The 22,115-nt window shown below is 37.5% G+C and overlaps 2 protein-coding genes across 6 annotated transcripts in view; one reads left to right on the forward strand and one right to left on the reverse strand.

The window, feature by feature from the left end:
- Positions 1-39: 39 nt before the first annotated feature.
- On the reverse strand, positions 40-3,834 carry LOC135774395 (testis-specific expressed protein 55). Of its 2 annotated transcripts, none has more exons than XM_065284463.2 (4): positions 3,397-3,834; positions 2,148-2,279; positions 1,773-1,835; positions 40-1,127 (listed from the first exon to the last, which is right to left on the reverse strand). In XM_065284463.2, exons 2-4 carry the CDS (start codon positions 2,262-2,264, stop codon positions 1,071-1,073), a joined length of 237 nt encoding a protein of 78 aa, XP_065140535.1. In that variant the 5' UTR covers positions 2,265-2,279; positions 3,397-3,834; the 3' UTR covers positions 40-1,070. The 2 variants fall into 2 exon arrangements, with proteins under 2 accessions (XP_065140535.1, XP_065140536.1); XM_065284464.2 differs by lacking the exon at positions 3,397-3,834 and adding an exon at positions 2,413-3,301.
- A 570-nt stretch (positions 3,835-4,404) lies between these two features.
- zbtb20 (zinc finger and BTB domain containing 20) overlaps positions 4,405-22,115 on the forward strand; it is a 63,009-nt gene continuing 45,298 nt past the window's right edge. Inside the window, exon 1 of one of the 4 annotated variants that reach the window (XM_065284461.2) lies at positions 4,405-4,536. The gene's annotated coding sequence lies outside the window, so the exon portion shown is untranslated. The other 3 variants (XM_065284459.1, XM_065284462.2, XM_065284460.2) reach the window with 3 other exon arrangements.

Consider the following 22,115-nt stretch of genomic DNA (forward strand, 5'->3'; position numbering starts at 1 on the left):
AACTGAATTTTTTTTAAACTTATTCACATGCAAAAGTCATTCAAGGACACCATAGTATTTGTTTTTATTAGTCATGGTTTATATTTCTATTTGCATATTTTCCACCATTAGTACATGTACATTAGAACTTGTTATACATGTTAAACTCATTAAACCAGATGGGAACTGTGAATATCAAATAAATGCAAATGTAAACACACAAATCCAGTTGAACAGACAAATGCATTTATTATCAAATTTATCCGATTGGCATTGCATCTTTGATGATGGTGAATTTTACAGAAACAGAACCAAATTGACAATCCTCATTGCAATTTCCTAATATATTACAGAAGATAGTAAATGCAAGCACTGTACTAATCTCAGAAAAATGTGAGTGGAGAAAAGATTCAAACGTATAGGATCCCTTGAGTTTTCTGTTTTATGAAATTGGAGTGAAATCTTATGCTAAACTGGTTTTGAAACACCAGATGATCCACCAGAGAGAATGTACTGTAGATAACTACAGAACACACTGTAAGAGGAGCCAACTATAAACAAAGACGTCCTTTACTTATGCAGTCAAAATCCATCATGGAAATTTGAGTACAGTGTAAAAGCCAGCTGCTTTTGTGCATGTGGCAAATGTCCAGCGAACTATTTGCCTGAGAAAACCTGGTATGTATAGACTGCAAAATGTTTCCACTATAGTTCATTTATAGAAAAAAGATTTGTAAAAGAACACATGCAAATCTTTCCATTGTGATTCTGAAATAATAATAAAAATCAGGCAGAAATTGCTTCTAAAGATTTTTACCTGAAATGTTAACCTATTAAAATATTTTTCATTGTCAAAGGCACTCAAAAACTACTTTATTGAGACCATACAGCATGATTTGAAAGCGAATGAGTATGAGTCATGTGTGTAATACAATAGAACGTGTCATACAAAAGAAAAAACAAAAATAAATAATTCTACAAAATTCCAAAAACAGTTGCTTGGAAACAACAATGCTGAATCACTGAATCAATAAGCATCAACTGTTTTAAGTTTTTCTGCAAGGTCCTTGTTAATTTGTTTTTGAAATTCATTATGATTTCAGAAATGTTTTACGTGACTTGTCACGGATTTTAATCTTCATTTGCACCTGCAAAAGTTTTTAAAGTAAGTTATGATTAGTGATGTATAATAACTTTTCACAAACTGCAATAACTATTTCATCGAAGGAGGAAAAAATTCATCCAAATGATGTTTACAAATGATGAGAATCCCATTCACACATTTAATGGTTTGGTAACACTTTACAATAAGTTTGTTTTTTGTTAACATTAGTAAATGCAAGCTAAAATTAACTAACATTGAACAATACCGCATTTACAGTTATTCATGTTACTTCATGGTGCATTAACTAATGTTAATAGTTGCAACTTTCGATTTTAAAATGTATTACTAAATGCTGAACTAAACATGAAGATTAATAAATGCTGTATATAAGTATTGTTCATTGTTAGTTCATTTTACCTATTGCATTAACTAATGTTAACCAATACAACCTTATAATAAAGTGTTAACAAATGTTCTCTCGTGATAGTGACTAGTATGCAAAATATTAAACATGCTCTCTTTTTTTTTTTTACAAATCAAACAGGTATAAACGACTCGTATATATTGTCAGGTCATGAAGAAACATTTGAATACCACACATTTGTATACTAGTCTGACTTAAAATAATCAAATGAAATCGGTATTAGAGTATAAAACATTACAATGAAGAATAAAATAAAAAGGCTACCTGTTCTAACATGAACTGGAGAGGATCGTCAGGTCTATTCAATATCAGATTCTCTGTGATCTCCTGAAAGAGAAAAATATTTTTAATGAGAAACATTTTGATTCTGAATCACTTTATATTAAACAGGGCTGCAGTTAATAATCACATCTGGTCACACTGACTGTTTGTAGACAGAGATTACTAATATTATTGTTAAGTGATGCGCACCAGTTATGAAACAACGTGTCGTTGTTTAACGTTAACTGCTTGAGGTACGAACAAGCAAAGTTTATTGAAGTAGGTTATATCTTTCCTTCGCCATTTTGTGCTAAGCGATTCATCTCTGTCTACCATTTTCGTAAGTAAGTTAAATATCAAAGCTTTGTTTATCCTCACCTGGAAAATCTGAAGAATATTGTTGCTTTCCATATACTGCACCGAGCGCTCGTACGGTTCCGTAAACACCGGGCTCGGACGGACAGACTCGGTGATAAGCACACCCGACTCTGCCATCTCATAAAGTTTATGCTGTACAACCAACATTACACTTTACTTTTGCTTTGCAACTCTACTCACATTTCAACGTTCACTTTGCGACTGTTAAGTAAAGTCATCGAATGCGTTACTTAAAAAATATAACAACAAAAGAAAAGTTTTGTACCTTTAACCCTTGAAAACAGAAACGGGAGCGCGCGCGTGTGTAATATATCTAAGGCACTTGAAATGTCACCCCGTAACCCCTGGCAACTGTACACAAAGGACACGGATGATGTCATATGCGAGAAGACAACAGTTGCCCAGGATAGCGCCTGTGATAAAGACTCGTGAGGGTTCTAGTTTTTTCTTTATAAACAGACAACTATGTTCGTTGTAAACATTGTCAGCTTTTCAGTAAACGTTGATGGCAGTGTGTGTTTAGAAAAGTTTTTACCTCAAGAGACCCTCAGTCAGCGTTTACAATTCGAATGACGAAGGGAGGGAGGGAGTGAGAGGGAGGGAGGGGCGAACCGTCGGTTTCTAGGTTGCGAGTCGTCCTTAGCTGACACTTCGGCCTACAAAGGGTGCGCGCTATGTAGGGCAGACGGTACGCGTGTCCCCCGGTGAACCCCCGGTTAAAACACGCTGTTGTTCGGGTGTGTATCCGGCAGGGGGAACTCATTATCAAGAAAAGTGGGCACCAAACCGGAAAGCTCAGTGATATAGAGATGGATTGTTGTATGTGACGAAATATTTACATGGGCCAAGGTCGAGCCTTAAAATAAATAATCAATAAATAGGGAAGGATTAACTGGTTGTTGCCCAAATGAAATTTAGGGTAGTAGTATTTAGATAAATTCCTATATTATAGTGTTTTTGAATCATAGTAAACATAAAGTGTAGGTGCTACTACAGTACAGATTATAAATGTACTAATATTAAAGAATACTTAAGGACACATTAACAAAGTATACTAATAACTATAATAAACTACAATTTACTATATTCGTTTCTACAGTAATTGTTAATGTATACTACAGTATTTTTCCAATGGGTGGTTTAAACGTCTTTTTGTCAAAACAACACATAGTGGACGATTTACTCACAATTAACACTACACATCTCTGATCACAATATCTAAACATAATATATTATTGGTGTAACCTACGTTTATTTCAGGTCATCCCCGTCATCAGACCATCAAACGACACGATTAAAAAAAATGAGGATTATGTTGTTATTGCTAATAATTGTAACGCGATTCGTAAGCGTAAACAGTAACAGTATATAGACGTCAAATTTGGTGGCTGAACTAAAAATCACTTCGTCTCGTGTGCTGATTATTCCTAGTCTAGACTACAGACGACCGCGCGCGCGCGCGTGCACACGCACACACCTGTCATTGTCTAGACTGGGGGGAGTGGGAGGGGGCGCCCGGGGTAGTAGGGGACTCGTGCAATACTATTGCGTTATTTCGTGTCACTCACAATGACTCCGCGAACGCATTGGCGAACCAAAAATTCGGTGTCGCCTCTCGGCATCTGATTGGCCGGCAATACCGTCAGCGCTCTCCCTAAGCTGGCCTGAGGTCAGCCGGGGACGTTAAAAAATAAATAAATGAGAAAATAGAAATGCGTAGAAAGTAAAAGGCACGGCGAGCAATCTAGCTTGTTGGTTCGCACGGTGACGAGCGGACGCGTCATCCAATGTGATTGCCCAGATGAAATTTTGAGAACTGTACTGACGTCGCCCTTAACCAATCTAAAGTCTATAAACCATCCCCGCGCTCGATCCTCGTAACTGCCCCTTTGATCGAGGATGGGACGGTGGACTTCTGGGAGTTTGATTCGCGCGTATAAAAGCCAAAAGACCCGAATTACGCGCATTAGTGCGCGTGCTTGATTCACGTTCGGGAATCGAGGCATAATACAAAACTCCTCAAGAGTGGGAATCACGAGCAATAGTTAACGGAAAACGGTGCGCTCGTCCCGTGACCCATCTTTCAGAAACTGAGGATGCACAGTATCCATGATGGTTCAAACGTAACAATCGCGCAAAGGGCAACATAGTTTCACTTTCAGAGCCACAATGGAGACGGTTTCAGCGCTCCACGCCGCGCGGATAGGGAGGGCGTGCGCCTCAACGATTGGGGTAAAGTCATGTTGAACGATTTATATCGCGACCTACGTGCTTCAAGAAAGTCCATTCTGTTCCAATCGCCAGCAGAAAGGCGTGGCCGCCCAAAATCTTCGACGAATCGTGAAAAAATGGGAGGGCGCGAGCGATCTGCGTGATGTCCTCTCTGAAGGTAGGCTGCAGCGTGTGTTTATTGATGAGATGAAAGAAGATGGAAGTGAGAAATGAAACAAAGTAAGGGACAATATTAATAAACTCAGTCCTTGCCGGGGAAAACCGGGAAAGCTGTGAAGCGCTGTAGCCACTGGAGAAAAAAGACCCTTAGAACAGCAGGTAAGAGAAATTGGGAGGGGGTGGGCGCTTCTACTATTTATGTTAGTCTATTTATAAGAAGAGTAATCGCTTGCATTACCCCTGATATGATATGGGAGAAAACTTAAGCGTGAAACATATGCTCGAACATCGCAAAAGCAAGGATTCAGCTCTTATTATAGTTAGTATTTCGCAAGAAAACCACGGTGGAAGTAAAACTTAATGAAATTGTATTTGGATTGTCACTCGGGATTGTATGGTTTGTAGGGAGCCCTCTTAAACATCTGACATTAAACAAAAAGGCGCGTGGTTGTCTGAAGTGACGTCTCAGGTAAAAGGACCCTATTATTTCTTCTGTCTCGTCGCTCATTTTCTAATTCTTGAAAAGTTGTCGGGTTAAGGACACTTTGGATGTAGTTTTTATCAGCATTATTCTTTTCTACGCAAGTGTAAGAGGTACAACACTGAACCACTGTACAGCACGAAAAGCACAATACGACTCAAACGGAGCCGCTAGGGACTTCCCTGCTTACCACCAAGATATTTGATAGAATAAAAACAAGGATTAAAGCACGCGAGTGCTACAATCTAACATGTTCAAATTCTTCACCAGACGAGATGGAAACGAGCTTTTTTGAAAAAATTCACTCGCTTATCTCAAATTTTCCGGGCTGGTGCGAATATTTTATTGACCCCGGTAGATGTGCACCGTAGCCTTTGGTTTCGGGCTAACGGAGACGAACGTAATATTGTTCTGGGTGTTGTTGTTTCGCGTATATGTTGTTACTTGCTCGGAGAAAGTACGGAGTTTGGGAGGGAGTGTATGTGGCGCTTTTACTACGTCCGTTATTTGGCATCATTAAAATTGGGATACGCAAGAAGTGAGCGAAATTTCAGTCGCTTATCCGAGTGCGTAAAGAAACCGAAATATTAGCCTAGTTTCAGGAGGAAAAGACAAATGCCCATCTGCCCCGTTTTCTAATGCGTTTTACTTACTGAATGACCTCCTTTTGACTCCGCGTCGCGAAGTGCCAGCTTGTTGCCCGTAACGCACGCATTTGTAGGCTATAAGCAAACAATAAAACACACGGCCATTTTAACCCGACAAACTTAAGCTAGTTTTTAATTTTTGGAGCTACGGGGCCTTGAAGCGGCGGTCCGAGGGCAGTATTGTTATCTGTGTGTGGCACGAGACGGCGGGTATGAGAAGCGTGACATTGGCCCGTAGAGGAACAAACGCACCAGTCGCTTGTTCATTAATTTATCATTCACAAATGCGCGTGCAAGCTAAAGTATAATGCCGTGTTATAAAATGCCTGGCTTATATAATCTGTTTATTTATAGCGAGTGACATGGTAAAGGATGTCGTTTATGTGGGAAGATGCTCTTGACGGTGATTATGGGATGTCTGTGAGCTGGAATAAAGAAAACTTTGTTATATTGTAGCACTATATTATAGTGTTTTTAATTGTCGGTGTTGAAGTTGGTTCGGTTGTTCTCACCTTTTTTAATTTTTTATTTGCTAACCCGACAGTGTGTTGGCTGTGTGTCCACTGAAGTAGGCTATTATTTACTGCTGGCCTTAACTTATTGATTAAACACAACTATGTATTTATACACACATGCATATTTTAACGGTTAATCATTACTTCTGTAAGCCTTAAGGAATTTTCAAGTAAAATGCCACGGTGTATAAAATGAAAGTCGGTTGTTTTTGTTAAAGGAGGAGATTATACAGTCTAACAAATCTCTGTTAAAGTTAACCCTGTGTGAAGCACACGTTAATATATTTTTTTGACTTGTTTTGAACTGTTTACGATAAGTAAGGCAATGAAATTCTCTAGAGAATCGATCCCATTCTAAATATTCTCACCTTTACGATAAAAAGTTTGGTAGTCAGACACTTTACGTGGTTAGCAGAAGGGAATGTATAGGCTTGTCATACATTAATGTACACCTTATGTAAACCTAAAAAAATATTACATCTCTCTCCAACCTTCTTTTTGCTTCTTGTGTAATTGGAATTATATATGTGTGTCAAAACATTTTCCCACAGTTGTTATATTTTTATCATTAATTTGTAGCTGATGGCCTTCTATTCATATAACGCTTTTGTAAAACTAGAGGTGAGGATGTGCAGGTAAAGCAACATCGCGTAAATTAACCGTTTATGTGCATGTTGAATTATTTTTATACACAATCAATGAAAATGGGAGCTATGGTTTAGTTCATGAAGAAAGCTGTGGGTCTTATGGTAAAACGGGCACCGTCTTGCCTAAGACCTGTTGTTCCCTTTTGTGCAACTATTAAATTAAGTAAATATCGGGTTTTAAATTGCGTTTATGTATAAATGTTATAGTGTATATGTATGTTTTAAGGTTTTGAGCAGCTGTAATGGCAAGAGGGCATGGGCTGCTCTCACGTGTGTATTGGCTTTACCGACCTGTAAGTTACTTTTATAGATGCATGTTTTATATTTATGTATGCATACAAAAGCCAAAATATACATTTTGTTGTTTCTATATATTAAGTACATTACAGACACTTACATTTCTTGTGATATCCAGTCTTTTAACTTTTTTCTTTTTATATAATTTCAGTTGCATTATTGTTTACAAAATTATATTTTTTAAGAGACATAGACATTTGAGGATGGACATATTCAGGAGCTTTGAATGGCTTTATTACTATGGTATAAGGCTTTATAACCTTTACAATAAGGTATTTGTTGTTAAAATATACGTTGAAAAATATCACAGAATCTTTGAGTTACTTTTCAAATAAATCTCACTGCTTAATTGTTTATCTGTAGCCTTGTCAAGCACAATTATTAGAACCAGTTTTCAATATATTTAACTTTTTTGTTTGTACCAAGTGGTTTCATCATATGTGCATTGTGATGTAATGTTGATAGTGTAATTATTGATCTGAGGTGCATATTGATGGCTGTTTATATAATGATCAGTAATGAGTAAACAGAGTTTACCCATTACTGTTGAAATGTAAGATGTCTTGAACTTATTACGTTTATTTACAAATTTATGTTTTACATGCAGCCAAGACAGAGTGTACCCAACATTTGAGTTTTGTTTGTAGATGATTAATGGTATAACATAAGGGATTCATTTCGGTCCCTGACTAGATTATTATTATTTTTTTTTTTGTTTCGCGTGTGATAGGTACAGTACAAATAAATATGAAACTGCTGTTATATTTAAATACGAATTTACATTTGGATTCATTACAGTTCTGTAAAACTTAAACATGGTCAGCATATATCTTGAGTCTATTTTTGGGGAGATGGAAATGATAAATGTGCCTAAAAGACAATAAATAAATCATGATCTTAGAAATATTGGAACTCCGAGATCAAAAGAGACCATTGTGTGCTGTTTATTTTGGAAACGTCAAACCGTCTTCGAATGTAACGCTAACATGCCACAACGAGAGACGTTTAAAAGAATTTGCCAGTTGGCTTTTATTTATCTCTTTGACAGAATGACGCTTTAGGAAATTACAAAATTTTAATTACAGGTGTACACAATTATAAATGCTTTGTTAGACGGTTTATCACAGCGAACGTTATACCTATGCTATTCGATAGCACTGCTTACCGGGTTATACCTTTGGCTGCAGAGTTGGACTGGGGCAACTAAGTCGAATGTCGAGTATATCGTACAATCTTGCCTGTTCGGTGGTGCCCTTCACAAATGTAATAAAATCTGAAGGTCGGAGTCGGTTAGATTCTCTGTGTGGAGTCTCAGTGCAGTTTATGTTGTGTTTTGAAGACCAAGGGTGAACTATAAAGATAGCTGGAATTCAAACAGTGCTCCAAACAGGGTAAGGAGGCAATAAAGCGAAACCAAATACACGTGTCTAGATTTACTACATTACCTAGATGCAAAACTGACACCAGCTATACATCACAAAACATATGAGCGTTGAACGGCTCTACATACAGTAAAGGGCAGGGCAGGGCCCAGTGTGTGCACACATTATTCATTGAGGCAAATACTTTCAGGAACCGAAAAATGTTCATTCTGGCTGAGTTACATTATGGTTTCTGTTTTTCTGTTGAACGGGCATGCTTCTGGCACAGGCTTCCTAAGCCTTTAATGTTTACAAAAGATAGTTGGTGACATTATTAACAAGGATGGTAATGTTTTCAGTGTTACTGGCATTTGACCTTTTGGCCTAGCTTGATCATGATCATTGTAGATAGAGTACACGGTGGTAGATAACATTAACCTGCGTGTGGTTAAGTTTAGTTGTTTGGTATGTTGGGTATAAATTAGCTTTCATGGTTTACTGAATGACCATAAGATAGCCAACCTTAAAACAACAACATTACTTATACAATAGTACAAAAGCACAAATTTACAACTGCTATTGTCTTTTTATGTCGATTCTGGAATGTTACCGAGCCTTGCATAACAAGACTTCCGTATTCATTCTGATTTTCTGGTTATAGCCAGTAGGAGGAGTCAACAGCCCTGCTGTTGTTTATGTTGGTTTCTTATCATCTATGGCTTATTTATAGCCATTAAAGCGTTTGAACTATGTCAGCTATTCTCTTACTTTGGAGAAAATGTTTTTACATTAGAACTTATGAAAGTATATATATAAAGCCTTAGGAAACCTGTGGTGAGATGCAGGGTACTTTTTTTGAATATATGACTTTGTGTCTATAATAATAAATTTTTGTACCCCTCTAGCTATTCCACAAGAATGAATATTTAACATTAGTTAGCATACATATAAAATATAGTTGTATATGGGGACAGGTTTGGGTTGCTTAAGGATGACCCCATTAGGCATCGTTCTCACCGTCAGCAAATTTATTGCTGTATTTTGCAAGTTGCTTTCTTTTGGGTCGCCATGAGGCGTTTTCTAACTGTGGCTGCCTTAGGAACAGTTTTGAACCAAACTGAATTTGAATCCAAATTAAGATGGTAGAATGTGAACTCCACTTTCAAGGGGCACATGACTTGAGTTGTGCTGTTTGTTAGATGTTTTTCCACGTATAGACGGTTTCAGCAGTAACAACATAAAAAAGCGGCTATCGTGGTCCGCACGTAACTTCCGGTAAACTCCGGAAACAAAGATTCTTTAAACGTAGTTTATTTATATTACAGGCATTTGTTCAAGAGATCAGTTTAGCAACTAGTCAGACCATTAAAAAAACGAAACCGGGAGTAAAGGTGTATCACGTCAGCGCACGTGCGTCCAATGAAACCGTCTATATGATGCATATCATATAAAATCATGAAATTGCTCAGTCAAGAGCAAGTTGCTGTACATTTGCATAAATTGAACATTTATTTTTTTATGTCGATTTGTTGGACACGCCCACATTTTGACGGCAGCGGGCGCTATCTCTTGTGCCTTTGGAAGTCAGCTGGAAGCGTTCACTGAAAATGAACGAGGTTGTGTCAGTTTATCGTTGTAGTGTGCACTGGGCTTTTGAGTGATGTCCAGTGAAGAAACAGAGAGTGGAGATAAACTGCTTTCTATATTTCTGATCTCAGAACAGTGGTGTATTTGACTTTCTGATGAAGGTGATAAAGGTTAGGAATCTGGTATGATAAGGAAATCCAAAATGAAACTATCATACTTTTGCTATTAAATTATTGTGTTAGCCCCCGAGAACATAGACAACATTTAGATTTTGGTCATAATTGGTTTGTAAAGTTCCATTTTTTTCTTTTTAGCGAAAGCTCGGGATGTAATTACTCGACAATTTAATCTGAGAGATCCATCAGAATTAGTGAGCTATCCACTTTTCCTAATTGAGCTGAACATTCCCAGTCTTACCCTTAGGCTTTATCCTAGAAGAATAAATTCAGTTTTTCTTTTTTTACCAAATGTGGAGTTCGTCCCGTTGAGCGATTTTCTCATTTTCACGCTATTTTTTTAAGAATGTGCAGTTACAGTTGGTTGAACTCACCAGATCGCTTAAATCATTGGACTTTGAGACTGAATCTTTAACGCCTACAGAGTTTGACGTTCTTCTGCGTTTTATGTTTTCGTGATTCTCTAAACGGAGTGAATAGTTTTTACTCCACAAAAAGATTTGCCTGGAGAAAAACGGCGTTCCCCACCGTGGCCTTACTCTCAACGTACGCCTCAACTGTATGCGAAATCCTGCCGAGACCCTTTGTTTTTTTGAATGCGTGCCCCTCTAAAAGTGTAATTGTGTTTCTTTGGATAGCAGCTGCCTCGGTGTTGTGAAAGAGCCTTCCTTGTGTTTACACCTTGCCGTGTGCTAACTTCTCATGAATGACCCCCAACGATGCTCTTTTTCCACTGGTAACTCATCGTGGTTTGGCTAAAGCGCTGTATATTGTTCACCTCAGATGACCTGTATAGGCACATACACACCCACATCGGAGAACCAGTTTTTGCAGCCAGCGTTGGAGCTCACCTGGCAGACTGGTAACATTTACCTCCGAGTGAAGAGCTGTTTCGGCACAATGGGGATTTTCCACACTGAGAGTGCCAGCGCTCTCTGCCCGCCCTTTTGCATACATAATTGTCAGTCATGTGATTCAGTGTTAACTTGGTGAATCTCTCCCTTTTCCTCAAGTTTGTTGTTTATACACTTACGAGTGAGCGTAAGAAAGAATATATTTTTGTGACACGTAACATAAACATGTTTGTCAAACTTGCTTTTCCAAGGTCTGTTCTTATCAAACGCAAACGAACGAAAGCCACCCGTCTGTTGTTTATAGGCACAATACAAGGCACGCAGGTTGCGGGGATCTTTTCAGCGCCTCTCTTTAAATACATAAACGAGTACACAGGCATTTCACTGATGTGAAAAATGTATCTTGGATTCTAATAGGGAAGTTGTGTGTTTGCCAAGGTGCTCGTGTGTCCTCAGCTAACCCCGGCACCCATATGGTTTTCTACAAGTCTCAGTGAGATCACTGCCATTTCTAAAGGAAAATATCTGGAAATGGTTTGTAAAAGGGAGATGAAAAAATCAAACCGAGGTAGTCAAAGAGTTCTCTCTCTTAGAGTTTGGCCAAGTTTACTTCTTATTTGTTTACAACCGGGCGGCATCGAACGGGCCTGCCGAAAACGAGGGAGGGAGACGCTTTTGAGTGCAGTGCTGCACTGAGAAGTAGATTGTCCTCCATTTTGGAGAACAGGGCATCTTGAAACATGTTCGGATCTGAGAAGAATTAGCCGACCCATAATCGAAACGGCCACACAAATGCGGAAAGGAGTAATAGCTATTACTACAAAGGCTGTTTAACACATTAGCACTCCACATAGTTAACAAGTCTTTATTGTTACTGGCAAGGACTCGGTTCTAAAGACGTTTAGTGGCGTGCTGCAGAAAACAGAGGAGGATCTGGTGGGACAAATATATAATGTATCAGATTTCTGGGAAGAGCGTTCCAAGCTTTTGACACACTTTAGCAACTGTCATCAAATGTACGTGAACACACAGAGAGAAAGAGAGAGAGAGAGATAGATGCGTTCCCTTTCATTCAACACAAAATTATAAAAATAAATGATGGACACGCCAAAATCTAGACTGCCTCTGGAATGAGCTGTAAAGACGTTTCATAGCAAAACGTAAACTCCTGCAAATCGCAAAAGTTGCCAACGTAAATCTTTAGGTAAATATCTTAAACGTAATCCTCTCAGAGCCACCTTGTATCGTGCTGTTTTAAGTTCGTTACTCTGTGACTTGTGTCTGTTTCAGAAGGAAGGGATCTGACCTCACGTTACTGCACTGTCTCCATCCAGGTGTTGTTTATCTAATCTGTATTATGTGGCCGTTTTGGAAGGAGCTCTCGACGTTTTTATTGCTGCGTATACGAACTGGGCCAGCTTAAAGAGGACAGCTGCAGAACCGGGGAAACATTTTCAAAAGTAGGAATGGCCTTGAAAACCGTGCACATAGGTGCACGTACCTGTTGCCAGGACGGTTGTTGTTGCCAAGGCAATTTGGCAGAGGAGCGAAATTTCGTTCTACCCAGTCGAACATCATTTTTGATCATTTGTAATCTATAATTTGGTAACTCTATTACAAAAACAGAGCATATGGATTGATGGTATATAGCATGAGTCAATTTGTAGTAGGCCTACACTTTGCCAGTGTTGGCAGTTGTAATTCTATAGCATTATATTTAATATCTACCAAGGGAACAGTAAGACGTGCAGTGTGTGGTAAGTCATACAAATAGCTCATCTAATTTTTTTTTACCAGCAGCACTTATACTATTATTTATACGTACAAACATACTATAGCATTACATACTTTGTTTTGCAGATATACACACCTCGATATTGACACAACAAAATAAACACGTTCCCTTTTGTTTGGATTTTTATATTTTACACGCATAATATGCCGAGCTTTATTTCAAGGTTCGTTCGGATTTACTTTTTTTTGGCAATTATTCCACTTCCTTTTCTCAACATTCAGGTAGAAAGCATTAATGAGATTTTGTCTGTTTCTGTGCAAGTCTTTCGAAATTGCTGGCTGTCCCAACACGTTGCAATAGCAACATATTAAACTGATGGGGTCAGGTTTCCAAAGGCCTTATATTTTGACACTGGAGTTTGGCAGACTGGGACTTCTTTATTAGAATTATTACCAAAATAATATCATTGTTGAACTATGAAAGACAAGACGGGAAGTCGAACAAATGCTTTTTTGTCAATATAATGGCAACAGATATGTACACAACATTAGAGGATGTGCGTATATGCTAATTATAGTAACTAAAATGAATAATGATACAGTATTAAAAGTGTTATACCGCTGTGTATTTTAGGCTTTAGTCATTATATACTTTTTGGAGTTTATTATGTATTAAGTACTGCATAATAAACTAAATCACGATCATAAATGCAATTTTCTTTGTAAAAGACGGCGATTCACTTGCAAGTACAGTATTTCCCTATATTCAGATGCTGCATTTACGTGTTCACGTATTTACTTTACAACAATCCAAGATGCTTTATCAGTCAAACTTGGTCACACTCACACAGTGTAAAACCAAACCCTATTCATTCACCAATCAGACCCGGTCGTTGTTCTCCCCTCTCTTCCTTATTTCCGGCATTCCGATTTGTGACGTGTAGCAAGGCGGCAGACCTAAACACATAGTTGGTTTACTTGTTGGATTTTGAGCTGCAATTTTCACATAAAAGGGAAAAATAAATGTGTGGAAAATCCTGGTGGCGACGGTGACAATGCAACAATATTGGTTCCAAAAAAAGACAAGGAAATACATCTGTATCACTGCCACAAGTTCCTCTTCCGAAAGGGTTTTTAGCACGGGGGGAACATTGTAATATGCTAGCGTTCCCTTCCTGAAGCCTCAAAATGTTGATCGTTTAGTGTTTTAAATGTTTTCGGGTTTTTAAAGATTTAGGATTGGCCAGTTGAAGTGTACAAAAAGCACAGGTGCTATTTATTTTAATTATTTTTATTTATTAATGTTAACATTCTATCGTTTGTTATGTTTAACATCTTACAGATTTTAAGTAACTCATCTTAATGGTATAAAATAGAGAAAAGAGACTTTTAAGTCCAGAACTTTATTATAACTAAAAGTCCTGTGTAGCACATTGTTTTACTTGAGTGCAATAAATGTTTTTGTTGAAAAAATTAGAATCGTGTGAGAGAATCGTATTCTCATTTCTCATGGAGAAAAACTGTGATTCACATTTTATTAAGAATTGTGCAGCCTTACTTCTGTATGCATGATGCAGAAAATCACAGAGGTATGAGCGTTTAATTACGCGTGTTGCCAGATCTTGCACATTAAAAACGGCGAAAAAAAATGAAATGACAAACCAAAATTATTTCCAAATGTTTTACCCTAATGACCAAATTATTGTGACCGGCACCTTTCCACTTTAATAACACCAAAAACGTGTGGTTTATGTAGCGGTATGTAAGCGTTAAAAAGTCAGGGACATGGCAACACTGCAAGATACCACAAATTTGTACAACACACAATGCCAAAACAGAGAGCTGTAATATTATTTTGGTCAAATCATGCAATCATCGCATTTTCAGGAGTAAGGGTTGTTCTGTACAGACATGGATTGAACATTTAGGGGATTTACTACCGCATTTAAAGGTGCTGTATAATGTAAAACCGTATTTACTTATAGATAAATAATAAAAGTTCTGTACATTGTAATGACATATTGTGTGCCTCAAACATGATTGTTTCCTCCTTCTTTTGCAAACTTTGAGCATGCAAAAGACGACTGGAAAACATGCCAACGTAACACCAACTGTGACGTTGCAGTCACGATGTGTACGCCCAACATTAAATTAAGTACAATGTGTTACAATGCTAAAAACAAAGTTTTTACTGCTGAGTTAGTTTTATTTGCTAGTTAATGCTATATACTAGCGTTAAGGCTGAAGTTCTACTACTGACGTTACAGTTACGTTAGGCAGGTCCATACGGAATAAAACAAAACTCAGAAACGTCATTTCCAATCTCCGAATAATTGATTATTCCTCAAAATCTGTATCTGTTTGCACACAAAGAGCTACTGAAATGAGCTGCTCTGAGAAACAGCCAATCAGAGCAAAGTTGAACATTATTATTCATGACCAGGGCCAAACAGAATCCGAGCCCGCAGATTCCGCGGATTTAATGAGCGTGTTTGTGACCATTAACCGTCATTGAAGACAAGCACACATACATAGCCTCGCGCGTTTGTGAGCGCCATTGACAAGTACATAAACCCTGCGCATGCTGTTTGCTCTGTTTGTTTTAAATGATAGAGAGCATGAACCATTTGATATTTGAGATGAAATAAAACTTACCGCTGAGTTAAGCAGATCTTACTTGTCTCTGTCGTCTATGTGACGCGACAGTCAGCACTCAGCAGCACATCATCATTTCAAATCCGTTTACAAGACGAATGCTCTTGTTATGTTTAATATAAAGTTTACATCGCGTTGTAAAAATTATGAAATGATCTTCGTACGTGCTTAATTCATAATGAGAACATATTAACACAAGCGTTTTTATTTTGCTATAATATATAACACTATTAACAATAATATATATAATTTTATATACAAACTATAATTCTATCTTGACATGCACGTTATCTGGTTTATGTTGGTCAAGTTTAATTCAGAGGACTCATTTGTTTGGTGTATTCATTTTCATTGTAAGCCTTTAAAAAGGTGCAGTTTGTAATATTTATAGCTTAAATTCTCTAATATCTTTTAAAGACATTTAAAATCATTCCGCAGAATTTTCCAAAAAATTTCCAGGGAAAAAGCAAAAAAGTCTGCAGATTCCGTTTGGCCCTGTTCATGACCCTTTTAAATAAAGTAATATTAGACCATAGGACAAATCCTAGGGTTGTAAATCCATTACATACCTTCTATATAGGTTTCAGAGAACAATATCACATATTGTATCAAGGCATTTTTTGGCACCTTTAAAATGCGGTTGTTACTCTTGAAACTTTGAAGTGTGTATGGGGTCTATGTGACCCTGTCTGTGAAAACCAGGCCAAAGTCTCAAAATCAAATTCTGAGATAGCAAGCATCAAAGTTTGATTTTAACTATTAAATTCACATTTATTTCAGTCTAAATATTAAGAGATGGCATACAGTAATTCTCACATGTGAATGATCGGCAGTGCCCGATCGCTGCATTGTCAGGTAGGCACAGGCGTGATTACAAAAGAAGGTTTTATGAATGTGGTGTGGCAATTGTCCAGGGAGATTGGATATGGCAGTGGCCTTTGAAACATGTTTACGCTATGGCTTCAGTTTATTCGATCACTTCTTCAGTCACGTGCACATAAGTCTTTTACACTGCCTTTATCCAACTTATACTAAATGACTAAATATGGTGTTGCATACGTCCGTAGGTCAACATGAAATGGCGTTTAATGCCATAACGTCATAATGTGATGTGTATCTGTGTATAAATTGCGTTGTGTAACTGGATTGTGTGTTTTGTTTCAAGATTGTTCACCTGAGCAATAACCACCAGAGCAATGTTTGTGATAACCGTGATTATTTTTGAATATGACCCGTCGTCAATTATTCCTTACTTAGTTCAAGTAGTACTTATATTAAAACATCATTATTGTTCAGTGATAATAAATGTATTAAGAAAGTAAACGTGGTCCCAGGAAATAGCCTTGTGGTCAGCACTCCTACATACCGCACAACAGAGCTTCGGTTGACCCGAGTTCTGTGTCCTTCCTCAAACTCATTCCTCCTTTTTCTTCCCTGTCATTGAAAAAGTTAAATAAGGTAAATGTTGGTGTCATGCTGACACATTTGAATAATAGGTTCGGTTGTTAAAAAAAATGCATCAGCGTACGCTGAATAGAAATCGGCAAATACCATAATTGTCGTCACGTCCAGAAGACACAGACAGATGTGTTGCCTGCATAAAATTGTAATTTGTACTAATCACATTTCCTTAGCCCACAGAAATGGGGACCAGCTTTCGCCAAATCCAAAAGAATTCACTGCTCAATTTTATGCATTAAACTAGTGTGTTTGCTTTGACTAACAAAAGACACAAAACCGTCATATGTACACGCAAAAGCAAAGCATCATTTCTAATCTAAACCTCAACATTTCTCATTGATGCCATGCAGCGAGGGTCCTGTGAGGTATATTGAGGTCGAGTGTGAAGTGTAGAGGGAGAAGTCGGGCACTGGCGGCTGTATCGCCTCTCTGATCTTTTAAAGGATTCCCGTGACTTCTCGTTTCTACCGGCTATCACCCTTTTGCCCTGGGTGTTTTTTCCCAAAATTTGGCAGTTGCCACGGACAGCTGTACCAATATGATAAAACTGTAATTGTACCAATATCTGCTCCAGGGTTCAAATATTTCTGCAGACCATCACATGATCAGTCAAATGGTCCACCTTCTGAACAGCTTTGTGTATATATTCGTTAAATATGCATGGAAAAAGCGTTTTCACAGAGGGTGCCTTTTACAATTTTACACTATTTTGTCAAATGCAGTACAATGGGAGTTTAATGTAAATCAACTTATGGGTTCACACTTTATAAAAAGAGGCAAATGAAATAACAAGTGAATTCAACCTGGATGATCCTTATTGTTTCTTATCAACGTCAGTTTTATGGAAAATATATTCAGTTTTTATACAGGTTATCAGAGTGCATGCAATCATTCAAATCTGTCGATTATGTTAAATGCATATTTCATTATAGACTTACGCATTTTCTTATTCCTGATATTCCAATCTCATACATTAACATTTGAGAAAACCAGAAAATATCAATAGGGCAGTAATGTGACCTGTGTTCATATTCAGGTGGTTTAATACACAATGCAAAATACAATTAATTTAAATGAATGATTTTTTAACCAAAATCAACACCGACTGGACCTTTTAAAGAATGTATCATTAAAAGTGTTAATGTCTATATGCTACCAATTTTCAAATAGGTTTGAAAAAAAAAGAGCGTTAAAAAAAGAGAAATCTGTTTGTTAATAAGCGGTGACTCATGAGTTGCCATTACACGATTGTATCCTTTTGCAATGTTTAGAAACGAAAATCCCAAACTAATGCCACGTTTTTCTTGCAGTCAAAAAACCCCATATTGCGTTACAGCAAAGGAGGGCGTATCGATTGTTTGGTACAGCTTAAAAATCACAAACCTGCCCGGCCAATACCCTAAAGCCTGCATAATTCATCACAAATGCTTTAGTGTATGCAAACGAAAAAGGAGCAGGACTAATTTGACAGCAAAACAAGGCCGAGCACTCCAGATGAAACAAGAACATGCGTAACTTTATGATCAGATGGCAGTAGGCCATAAACGCACAATATAAACTTCAGCCCGGAAGACTTTCCTGGCTCTTTGCCAAGAAGAGCGCAGGGTCGTTTCAGGTCAGGCCTGGCGTGTTGTTGTATAGGAAGTGCGGAGAATTCGACTCGCAGCATTTCACTTCCTTGTTTTTCACGTGCCAGACTCACATTCGACTCAAATCGGACATTGAGAGGACCTCAGAGCTGTAGAAGGGTTGAGGAGCACTTCTGAATGTTTTCGTGGGCTCTTGTGCAAACCAGCAAACACACAGTTTGTGTTTGTAAAATGCACGAGGAGCCAGTGTGCACGCTCGCTGGGGATCAGTCTGAACAGGTCAGAGCGTTTAGTACGCTGGTTGCTGTTGCTTTTTCTACGCATTTGTTTACTGTATGATTTTTGCGTGCTTCGGGATACTCTTGTTTTGATGGTCTGTTTACATCTCGCGTTTCGCATTTGAATGGTTTTAAAAAAATACTTTGTGAGAAACCAAAGGACTTTCTGCAAACAATCACAAACTGATTCTTCTCTCTCTTTTTTTTTTCGCTCCGTTAATGTGCATCCTGTACTCAATTTGTGCATTTGTTGCACGTTAAAAGGCTTTTCCCAAAAGCAGTTGCTCCACGTTTAGTGACGCCGACTATTCAGCTCGAAATGAATAAATAAACGATTAAATAAATAAGTTAATAAATAATGAAAAACGTCAGGAGGACGGCACGTATTTTGCCATCTCATTTGGCGACCGGTAACAGTTCGTTGTTTTGGCTTGTCTCAGGAATGTCTGTATTGCACAAAGTCATGCACACACACAAAAAAAAAAAATAGAAAGAAAAGACAAAAGTGATATTTTATTCATTAGGGCTGTCTGTCTTTGTGTTGCTTATGCAGTCTGGTCTGCATTTATATGCTAACATAATTTACCCCTCTAACCTAAGGCATAGTTTACCATCACCTCAACGGACTCTAACGTGTGTGTTTGTGTGTGTGTGTGCAGTCAGTGTTACTAATATGTCGTCATATGTGTGTGCGTGTTTGTAAATTTCAAATTCATGGAGAAACATGGTGAGCAATTTCAAAATGTGCCATCTCTTCTGCTATTGTTTTGGATGTAAATCCTTCTCCTGTTGAAAATGTCACCTCTTCTTAACAACACATGAAATATCTGATATGTTAGACGTTTTTTTCTTTCTGTATTTAATTACTGTTCTCCATAAATGGCAGTAGCATTTTGCTTTTTACAGTTGATGTGCTGTGTAGGTGTTTTTAATGCAAACCCGCCTGTAGGGTTCATGTAATTGGAGCAAAAGTAATTAAATCCTGAGATTGATTGATTATTCGCTGCTCTTTGATCATCAATGTTTTGTTATCTGATTTTAAATTGCGGTAAGTTGAATTTTTTTGGCCGTAATCCAGGGATTGGTTGCAGTACTGTTGACCAGATTATGAGATTATGAAGAAAAAAATGCTCTGTAATGGATTGGTTACATGTCGGGTTGTGGTTGGTCCACTGTGCAGATATTTTGCACCCCATCAAATAAGCCGTTTTATCCGTTTTATTAAAAACTAAATAAATATAGGGCAGATTCATATACCAATATATAGAGAGTGGTCAATATGAAGTGGAATGACAGTAAGTGTGTTGTACAATAAATATTTAAAAATGATCATTTATGCATTGACAGTGCTATCAAAAACCTTTTGAATATGATGCTAACAACTTTGGTATGGTCAAACGGCTATCCACAAAACATTTCACTGTACGGTAACTGTACCGTAGATAAATCCATGTGGCTGTAATGTAGACGTCAGTTGGCAAGGCTGCTTACGTTAGTTACACAAGAGCAATGAGGAAACGTCGAAAAAATAAGGATGAGGATGAAGATGAAGCTGTTGATCAGTTGCATTTCACTGTTTACAGTAGTTTACCGCAATTTACTGTAGTTATTGTCTCATCCGATTAAAATTAGGAGTCAAAACGATGCATTTTATGCTTTTTACCTTTTTAAAGACCTGTCGTGCGTTACATAATGTAAAGCTGTTATTGTACTGATGCCAGACATTTGTTTATATGTTTAATTATTTGTTAATAAATGTATAATTTGCTTACCTTCAACTGACTTTTATAAAATGAGAAAATTATCAAAATGAGATGAAGTGATTTTCATCCGTTTAATTGATATTTAATATATGTCATCTCTTGCCTGTGAAAACCTTGCAGAAGTGTTTTTAATTAATGATTTCTTGTTTTCTACATAAACTCATCCTACATAATGGAAAGAACATTCTGTAAAAATATAAACTTGAAATCTTTAATATAGACTGAGTAAGGTCATGTCAGAGATTGAAATCATCGATTGAAATTAAATTTTGATGCTCCTAATCTCATCATTACATTATGAGACTTTAGTCTGGATTTCACAGACAAGGTCACATAAATGCAACCAATTTTCCATGATATTTTATTATTTAGTTGGCAATAATCCGATTCTCATAAATAAATAAACAATATATGTGTGTGTGTCTATATATATATACATGCACATATATATACAAATCATACGATTCATGCCAGTTGTTTCGTTTGGAGTTTACATCCCGACCACGCGATAGCATTCTACTTATCTGTGAACTCAAACAGTGACAGGAAGTAGTAGCATAGGGGCGCGCCACAAATTTTTTTGCTAAGGTTTGCACATGGTGGTGTGTTTCTAAATGACAGCTTTGCTAAAATTATATGATATTTCTAAAGTAAGAAAATACCCCAATATACTGACTTGTTTTACAATATCGCAATGTATTCGCAACACCGGTATCGCGATACGTGTTGTATTGTGAGATTATTGCAGATACAGAGCCCTAGTATATAGATGTCTTTTAACTTTTGTACATGGTGGTGTGTTTCTACATGACAGCTTTCCTAAAATTATATTATATTCCTAAAGCAGGAAAACAACCCAATATACCGACTCGATTTACAGTATCGCAGTGTATTCGCATCGCGATACCGTGATACGTATTAGATTGTATTGTGAGATGCTTGCCGATACACAGCCCTAGTATATAGATGTCTTTTAACTTTTGCACACGGTGGTGTGCTTCTAAATGACAGCTTTCCTAAAATTATGTTATATTTCCCAGAGTAGGAAAATACCCAATATACCGACTTGTTTTACAGTATCGCAATGTTTTCGCAACACCGGTATCATGATACGAATTGTATTTTGAGATTCTTGTCGATACACAGCTCTAGTATATAGATGTCGTAAATGCATTGGTTTTTTGCATTCATTTGGTGCCAGTAAGCAAGGTGTCAGTGGTATTCTGCTAATCTAATTGTAGATTTCGAAATATCAACCATATTCAGTATTGTCGCAGTTTACTGTGTGTGTAAAATAAGAACACTTTGTGATTTGACCTTCGAGCGAAGAAAAGTGTCACACAGAGTTTCGGTGAATAATTAGGTCTGAATTATTTTTCTTAAAAAATCTAGACGAGATGGACACAGTCACTTTCACTTCTGGTTCCTCTATTACTGTATCTCATTTCAAGTGATATTTTTGGGTGGGGGGGTTTCGACATACTTGCGCCACAGTACAGTATAAAGGTTAGAGACTTGTGACAGATCCAATC

This window comes from Paramisgurnus dabryanus, chromosome 5 (assembly GCF_030506205.2).
Source record: "Paramisgurnus dabryanus chromosome 5, PD_genome_1.1, whole genome shotgun sequence".
NCBI lineage: Eukaryota > Metazoa > Chordata > Actinopteri > Cypriniformes > Cobitidae > Paramisgurnus > Paramisgurnus dabryanus.